This window comes from Notothenia coriiceps, unplaced genomic scaffold, assembly GCF_000735185.1.
Source record: "Notothenia coriiceps isolate Sejong01 unplaced genomic scaffold, NC01 NC01_scaffold00017754, whole genome shotgun sequence".
NCBI classification, from domain to species: domain Eukaryota; kingdom Metazoa; phylum Chordata; class Actinopteri; order Perciformes; family Nototheniidae; genus Notothenia; species Notothenia coriiceps.
The window spans coordinates 43,143-52,615 of NW_011350455.1; the positions used below are offsets into that span (position 1 = coordinate 43,143).

Genomic DNA, 9,473 nt, shown 5'->3' on the forward strand with positions numbered 1-9,473 from the left:
ATTATAACATAAATAAAGTATTTATTTACTGTGGTAGGTAGTTTCACAGGTATTTGTTATATATACCCTGTGATTGTAAGTAGAATGAACTCTTAAAAGGAAGCCTCGTTTATTTTGCGTTATGGGATACATTATGTGAAGCAATTGTGATCATTTGATCCTAATATTTTTTTTCTTTGCAGACTGATATATGTCAAGACCTGTGTTAAATCTAAGAGGTCAAACTGACATGCTATGTATAATAGAAAAGCAAGAAAGGATTCAAGGGTAATTTAGAAAAATAAATCATTATTTAATAATATCATGATCCCTTTAACAAGTTAGGAACCAAAGCTATCTACTTCTGGAGAAGAAACAACAAGGACGCAGCAATCGACAGTGTAATAAGTATTTTATTGCATTTTATAATGCCATTGTCAATAATTAGTACAGATTACATGCAACTAGACCTACTGTACAGTTTTTTTATTGTCTGCATGGACAGACACAAGAAGATTCAGGTTACAAATACACAGATATATGTGTGTGTTTTTTTATACAGCATGAAGGAAAGGGCAGTGACTGGCATTACATGGCTGCCCGGGGGGGAGGGTCAGAGGGCTGGGCTCCACTTTCTGTCTAAAGCTGCCGCCCAGTCCCTGTCCCCACCTCTTCCTCGGGTCACACTTTCAAATAACAAGAAACAGAACAAAAACCAAAGGAAAAAGAGAGGTAAACAGGTAAACTGAAACTAAGAAACAATACAGAGTCACTGCTGAAAATGTACACACATTCCTTAGGTTTAACCAGAGGAGAGCTGAAGTGGTAGTTCCATCGGATTCTGGCTATCTACGTGATAATACCACCAGGCAATGCTCCACTTCGAGAGTCCCTTCCCCCCTCACATGACACCTCAGAACTGTCCAATCACAAGTCAGGATTTGGGCTCCCCGTGTCCTTTGAGTCAGTCACCAGCCAATAGGATGCAGGCTGCTCCTACAACACCTTTACGATGTACGAGATAACAGCTATCAGTGAAGTCCATGGATACTTTTGGAAGTAGCTTGGTTTTTGTTTGGTTAAAGTTGTGGCATTGGTTTGGTTACAGTTTGGTTACAGTTCAGGAGTTTGGACTAAGCAAATGGTTGCCTTCAATGCCTTTGGTAGTCAGAGGGTAAGCTGCATCTCTGAGAGCCATTCCACATTTTGGTATTGAGACTACACATGAGGAGGAGTATCAAAAATGCAACAGTGTCGGGCTTTGATCTGCCTCTGGGACTGGGAGATGGGGTCTGTGACTGGTCACCACCAGCCAGGTGTGTGACTCAGTGACACCCCCATGGCGCCTGCAGATGATTGGCAGCTCTGCGGGTCAGGGTTCAGCACAGGAATGACAGGGGTCAGGGGTCAGAGGGAGGGGTCACAGGGAGCTGGGACACATATTGGCACCTGAGAGGACCAACAGCAATATCTTTCTAGAGCTCCGCGATTTTTTTTAAAGCAAGAGAGGGGCTACATATTCATACATTTTTTCCTCTTTCTCTTTTTCTTTTCAGAGATTTTGGTCCTGTCTTTGAGAAAAAGTCCTTCTGAGGTATCAATACATAATGAAGTAACTTTTTAGTTTGTTTTCCATTTGTTTTGTTTTTCTTTCCTTAAAAATGCATAAATGCAGTACAGAGACAAAAAAGTATCAAAATAGACCTAGCTAAGATAAATATACAAACAGGTGTTACCTAAACCACTGATCTAACTTTTATTCTTTTAATTTTTTTTTGAGATAATACACTTAAAAAATCAGCGTCCCAGACGTTTTATGAAGAACTGAAAAAATGGAAACAAACAAAACGAAAACTAATAAACCAAGATACCTGCAGCACTTAATATGAAAAATACATATACTTCAGCATTAGCAGTACAGTATAGGAATCAGAGCTGAAAGCTTTACAATAGCTAAACAGGTGCGGAAAATAAAAACAGGAGATCAGAAAAATCAAAAGGACAAAACGGGAAAGAATGCCCTGGAGAGATAAGTCAAGCATTAATATACAAGAATACAACATGTTATGCCAAGCTGGAGAAAGAACAGAAGTGTAACATGACGACCTGTGAACAATCTACATCTTTATAAAACAGCTTTGTTTACAGGTGTACCTTAAAGCACAAGTCAGAGATCATCTATGTACTGTATGCAGCAGTTCCTCTGGGTTTGGATATTACTAGTAGTAGTGATGAGTTTCTTTAAGTGTGTGTTAGTCCTCTCAGCATCTCTGAGTGTTTTGGCGAAGCGGCTGCCGCTGTGTTGAGGGTCTTTGGATATCTGGATGGTTAGAGCCTCTGTTGCACTAACCCACAGCCCCGCTTCTAAGCCTCTGTTACTCCTGTGTGTGTTTTAACAACCATTTTCTGTTCATGAATATGCACATGTTCAGTCAGAGCACACAGTGAGAGGCTGTTCACTTAGATCAGAGCTAATCGATGCAGGAATATGGTCAGCTGATAAAAAACAGTTTCATATATCGAGCACTTCACAACACACTTAGAGACGTAGAGAGTGCTTTAGATGTGGTTTAAGGAGAGGTAGTCATTTTTTAATTCCATGGAAAGTGAAACGTCTCTATGTTTTTGGGCTCGAGCAGATGTGTTAGGGAGTCCAGATCGCCAAATAGCTTTGTTTTCTCTTGTCAGTCATACAGTAATGTCTAACAACAATTTTGGCATTTGTTATAATCATCGAGTAAGAATGGAGGAAAAAAATATTTTAGTTCGGTCTCCCATTGGCTATGTGTTGAACCGTTTTGAAAAGGAGGTAGTGTTATTTTTGGTTTTTTATCTCGTTTCAAGATGTCTGTCTGCCACTTTGTACTTTGTTAGAAATCAGTCTCTAATGTGACAGGAAACAGTCCTGTTTGAACACAAAGTCATCGGAAAGGTTCTTTCATTAAATAAGAGAAAATCGTCTGAAGTGCAAGAGATAGTTTGACAAAAAGTAAGAAAATATGAACCCAACTTTCAATTACATGATGTCCCTTGGTTGTTTTCCTCTTACATTGGCATGTTTTTTTTTACTTGTTCCCTCTTTATTAAATAATGTATGTTTTTGGAATAACTCCTTCAAAGATGTGACTTGTGTCCAGTACACTTCCCCTTTCTGCAAATATTACATACAGATCAACAGGGTTATGTTTGTTCCCTAGATTGAAAAACTCCAAATGTTTGTTAGGACAGCACCAGAAAAAGTATCCTGTTAAGCGGAAAGTGTTCAAATGCCTCACGAGTGCCTAATTTTTAGGCCTGCTCTTACAGCAGTAGGGCCAGTCGGGTTGTGTTTGGAACACAGTTTAGCCTGAGAGTGGGAGAGACAGGGTTTCACCTCTAAGTGCTTTTTTCTTTTCTCTTTCTTTTAGTTTTTTCAGAGGAACTGTGCGAGGTTTGTTAATACTAGTTTTTGGCCTCATACCTAATGTGAGTCATTCGTAACCGTTTATCATCTCCGAGTCCTAGTTTGCTTCACACACTTTGGTTTTCGGAATGGTCAGCACTGTAAATTATGGAAAATGTCGACACAATATTTATATGAATACAATAATAAGAATTCAAACTCCTGGTTTGTTGTCTTTTGGCCAATTCTTTAAGAAGAAAAAAAAAGGAAACTCATAAGGGCAAAATAAACTACAGGGTTTTTGGTTTTCTACATATTTCTTTGGTTACCTGTAACAAAAATAAAATGGGAATAAGCAGATAATAGTTTAAAATAAATGTTAAATTTGGTATGGCACTGTAGAGAAAAGTAATGCTTTTTATGCTCACGGAAAACAAAAACAAAAAATCTCACGTGCTATTCCTTTAACACAAACTCACACAGTGAATTGCAGATAGCTTCTACACAGTAACTATTACAACCATAGAGCTTTGAATCGAAGCTGAGCAGAGTTGCCGCATTTGGTGTCCCACAGAAAGAATTCCCCCTTTTTGTTTATCAATTTGGACACAGTTCCAGGCAGAACCTTTGTGGGATGAGGTATTCTCTCACTGCAGTAATAATATATATTTTTTTTAAAGCATTACTGATATTTCTCAACTAAATACACAACCAAAAACAAATGAAAGAGAGAGAATACAAATTAAAAAAAAGGTTCAGCTGTTAAATAATGTCTGGATAATGGCAACTTTAAGTGCTATTTCCATATTTCTTGCCTGCTACACTTGGGACAGAAAGGGAGAGGGGCAGGAGCGGGGGTCGGGTATCACAAGTTGGGACAATACTGCGCTTTCTTTTTTTGTTGTTGCCAATACTCATTTGGAATGGTGTGAACAGCCAGAATAAATCAAACAATTTACAATACAAAAACAAAAACAGCATCCTAAGAAAAGGTACGTTGAAACAGAACGCCACCATGGAAATATTGATCCTCAAAAATAAACAATGATAATAACATCAAATAAAAAAGGAAATGACAAAAGCTACCACACTTTTTTTCTTGTTATACTCCATAATCATGACCAGTTTTCTTTTGAAGTCACAATTTTTCTGTAGACGATTCCTCCCTCATTTTTCTCTGGTCCCCTCCTTTCTTCTCATTCTCAAAGTGTTCCGAGCTCATCGCTCCATCCGCAGACGGAGCGGAGGAGAAGGACAGCACCAAATGGTCCTATTCCTGCAGTCTTTTTGGGGTAGGGATGGGAAGGGATTGAGGTGGGGTAAGGAACATTTCTTTTTACTCAGAAGCAAAGAGTTAAAAAGGTGTTCGGGGGGGGCAGAAGTTTAGACAGAGACCCGGGCCACAGCCTCGCCTGCTCTGCAGAAGTGTCGGAGCACTGTTGGAGGTAATCTTTGAAAGCGCTCCTCCTCCCTTCCCATCTTGAAGCCCGACAGTTTCATTTCAATCAAAAAAAAAAATAATGAAAATGCAAGTGATTGACTCAAGGAGGGGGAAAAAGGAGAGGTGTACTGCACAGCCCCTGGTGACTGCTCCAAATATATATACACATTATCCTGTGTGTGTCTATCTCTGTCAAACACACACACACACACACACTCGCACACCTGTGTGGCTTCTTAACTGACGTAAAAATAAAACAGCTAGCCAGGCAGCCTGGGACAACAGCGAGTGGGGGGGTTTGCAGAGTGGTCGGGCAAGGAGAAGAGTGTGTGTCCAAACCTCTGAGGGTCTCTACACAGAGGCTGACCAGGGAGGATGATGACACAATGTTTGACAAGTGATTTTGTGTGTGTGTGTGTGTGTAAGTGTTTTTTGTGTTGTGTATACGCGGTAAGTGGTGTTACACCTCTGAGCCAAGTGTTGTAAAAGAAACACATGGAGGTAAAGCAGTGTTCCACTGTCTTGTTTTAGCGCCTTACGAGTAACGGAGATCTAACCCTGTTTGGAGTTTTTCTCAATGTTGTCCTTGGTTGCTTGCATTTTCTCAAAAACAAAAAAAAACATTCTCTTTTTTCTCTCTTAAGTGTACTGTAGCTATCGTTTCCTCTTCACGCTGACAAGAGGGTTCAGGGAGTGATTTCCCTCCGGTCCAATGGGCATCTGTTCTACTCCAGCTCCTCTGTGGGAAGATCCTCCTCCAGGTCGCGCTCGTCGCTCGGCAACGGCAGGCTGTGTGTGGCGCCGGACAGGAGAGATACTGACCGGATGTCCTCCTCCAGATCGGTGGGCTCCTCCTTCACATGCACATGGTGGCTGAAGGAGCAAACGGATGTTAGCGAGGCGAGGGGGCAAGTCATAAAGGCAGATGCCAATGGCAGAATTTCTCATGCTAAATATTTTCTGTTACATTTTAATCTAGTTTAAATTAAATTAAATGTATTTTTCTAGAATGTTATCCAGGTAGCCTTGAGGTTATTCTTGTTGCATTAAATGTATAGTACAATTGAGGCAACCAAAGCACAAAAAAGATACACAATATCAACAGCTATGTTTTTTGTTGGTGTATGTATAAAATAGTTCGTACAGTTATGTAAAATGTGCTCACATTAAATTAAATGATTTCCTTTTTTTAAGCCATCTTCTATCTATTTTTGTTTTGTTTATTTTGCAGGCACAATGAAAAATACATTTACTGTAACAAATATATCTAAAGATAATTTTCATCATAGGGAACAAGTGTGAAAAACAATAGTTTTTATCAGTTTAGCCCTTATATCTATATTATATGAATAACATATTGATAGACAACCTTGATTGCTGATACACATGTCACTATTAGTCTTATACAGTGGCTCTATGTGCGTGCGTGTGACTGAGGTCCATGTGTACCTGTACTGGTGAGGGCTGAGCGTGGGGCTGCAGCTGCCGTTGCTGTTGACCTGCTCCACAGTGGAGCTGACATCATCGTGGCCCACATGCAGCATGTTGAGGCTGGCCGCAGAGGGGGACATCATGGAGGGGCTCAGTAGGGACAGACTGCCCTCTGCCAGAGCCGCCTGAACAAAAACATCAAAATAACGTTTTTTCTTTAAAAAAGATTCATCAAATCAGAAGAAGCTTAATGACAACAACAAAAGGGGTATGTGATATAATGAAAGGGTGTCTGAAAATGATATGTCCACCACAACCAGTAAAACGCCTAGCTTTACTGGACTTTAGGGCTGATTTTAGGACAACAATTATTTGAATTATCAATTAATCTGCCATCTTTTTTAAATAGATTATTCAATTAAATCTGAGAAAATCTTTTTTTTAAATGTTTGGGTATGGTTTAGTGAGTTCAAAACAAATTATATACTGTTTTTTATAATATAAACAGAGAAAAGCAGGGAATTTACATATTTAACTAAGGCATTTTCTGCATTAAAAATTACTTTAAGCTGAATTGATCGTTAAAATAGTTGCTGGCTATTTTTCTGTATCAATCAACTAATCATTGTACATTTGAACTGTAGTGCTCAAAATGTGTTGACACTAAAATAGATGTGAATAATAATATAACAAATGGTCAGATCTTCAAAAATGGATGCATAGTCTTTTCTTTGTGTCGTATGAGAGATCTTCCACATGGAGCACATTCAGATCCACTAACTTGCTAGTGAACTTGACAAACCACTAGGGGGCACTTATATACAATGCATTCCCCCACCATGGCTTGTCCCTGTCATAAGTGTGTGTGTGTGGTCATGTGAAAGTTTCAAAAGGAACGTTGAGCGGGACTGATCCACCACCTCAACTTAAATGCACACGGCGGAACATCAATGTCTGCAGAGGAGAAAACAACTGAGCCAACAGGGCGGCTTGTGTCACTGCTCCACATCCAGCTGTGTGTGGGGGGAGACAGGTTGGACTAGCTGAGAGACTCACCACACCTCCCACTCACACAGGAAGTGGGGGAAAAAGACAAAAGGAGGGGAAGTCTTACTGGCTCAGAGATGGATTTTCTGGGACAGGCGATAATTTTATGCGGTAACCTTAATTGACAACTACTTGACGTTATAAATCATCTCAGTGGCAAAATTGCATGTGTGTGTGTCTGTGTAGGAGTGAAGAGATGTGCCTAGTGTGTGTACGTGCAGAGGTAGGGGTGGTGCATGTGTGAGAAAGTGAGGTGGGAGGTGAGAGTGTGTGTCGGTGTGGGAGGAGGCGGAGGGAGGTGGTGTGAACGTCGTTAGGGAATCTGCTAATTATAAGAGGGAATTGATATTAGTGCCCTTGATTGCGATTGGCTGCTATGTATGTGTGTGTGTGAGAGAGTGAGAAGAAAGAGAGACATGGGGGAGGAGAGGGCATTCCTTACCTGGTAGCTGGCGTTTAGGGATCCAAAGCCGAGGCCTGAAATCATGTTTTTCACCAGAGTGGGACTTCTGCACACAAACGAAGAGGGGGAGAGGGAGTGAGAATCACAGATTGAGCGCACATGTGAAAAGATGTCACCTCAGCCAAAGCACTCTGAGAGATCTATCAAATATGTTTGTTACAAGTAGAAACATACACAGACTGTAAACAGATGCTAAAACACACACACATATGAAAGTGTCTAATATCTGGCATGCAGGTGTGTTCGTGTGTATGTGTGTGTAATTATCCCTGGTTTCTCTGGTGGTTGGAGAGAACATCTGTTTACATACGCTAACAAGGTTTTTTTCTCTCCTGCATCTCACACAGCTGCTTACTAATGGTGTCGACAAACAGAGAAAAACACACACACACAGCACACACACATACAGCACAGTGCGCACACGATAAACCAGCAGCTCTTTTTCCTTTTTACAGGAAAGCTGAGTTGGCCTCCTGGTAATAATAGAGGGTCCATTTAGGCAATCATAGTGCCAGCACCCATAAGCTCGCACTCACATCAACCTCAACTGTGCACCAAGAAAACAAATGTGTGTGTGTGTGCTTACCCGGTCATCTTTGGTGGTCTCCTCTTTTGGTATTCAACTTCATCCACAGTCCACACAGCTCCCTTCACGTTCTCAACGCGAACAAAACATTTGTGCAGACTCAGGTTGTGGCGCACAGCATTCTGGGAAAAGGGAGGGAGAGAAAAGAGGAAGAAATGTAACATCACTGAAGACAAGTTTACAATTGCTTAGCAAAGGTATTTTATTTTCATTCATAGCGTAATATTTAATAAGATTTGTCACATTTTATTAAACATTTTTGTGACCTCTTCTTTTTTTCCCTTTTCAAAGGGAATGAAAACTTTGGCTTGTGGTGGAGAAAAAACACCAGCATGCAAGGAATGCATTAAATAATCATATACAACATATTCAGTTTGATCTGTTAAGTGACTAATATTCTCTGATGTCTCTTGTTAATATCAGAAGTTATTTTCCCTACATACATTTCAATGATATTCCATGACCTCTATAAATACATATGTCCTTGAGGAGAAACTCAAAACCAGCAGAAATTGTTTTTTTATTTCCTCTCTCTTGGCTGAAGGTAAAACGACTCACTCAGGGTGTGTTCAGTAGAAACAATGTTTTCCAGCTCGGTGTTCAGTTACCTTTTAAGAATTGTGACCTGAGGATGCTTTTTATCCACACACACCGTAGCTCTATGTAGTACAGTGCCAATACAGGGTAGCAGTTCTCTAGGAGCGTCATTTTATCTCAGAATTGTTCTAATCAGTCACCATCGGCACACACACAGAAACACACACACACACACACACATCCAGAGGCACTCAGACAGGCACGCAGGCAGGCACACCGCTATCTTCGTCTCACCCCCCCAGGGACAGGCCTCCCTTTTCATCTGCTATTTGTAGTTTGTTCATGCCCAATTTCATTACCAATTTTAATTCGTCTATAATTAAATCCTGCATATTCTCTCTGACACGTTGTTCTAAGCCGAGAGGGAGGGACAGGCCAGGAGCGACTAATACGAACACAATTAATGCAGACACACACACACACACAACACACCACACAACACACACACAACACACCACACACACAACACACACACACACACACACACACAACACCACACACACACACACACACACACACACACACACACATTAATACCCGTTCCTCC

The 9,473-nt window shown here is 40.6% G+C and overlaps 1 protein-coding gene across 2 annotated transcripts in view; it reads right to left on the reverse strand.

The window, feature by feature from the left end:
- Positions 1-374: 374 nt before the first annotated feature.
- Positions 375-9,473, reverse strand: part of foxp4 (forkhead box P4) — a 28,956-nt gene continuing 19,857 nt past the window's right edge. For both annotated transcript variants that reach the window (XM_010777090.1, XM_010777089.1), the window contains exons 11-14: positions 8,330-8,451; positions 7,723-7,789; positions 6,252-6,418; positions 375-5,675 (exon numbers count right to left, since the gene is read on the reverse strand). In XM_010777090.1, the coding sequence (XP_010775392.1) occupies positions 5,528-5,675; positions 6,252-6,418; positions 7,723-7,789; positions 8,330-8,451 (504 nt within the window). In that variant the 3' untranslated portion in view covers positions 375-5,527. The remainder of the gene's footprint in view (positions 5,676-6,251; positions 6,419-7,722; positions 7,790-8,329; positions 8,452-9,473) is intronic.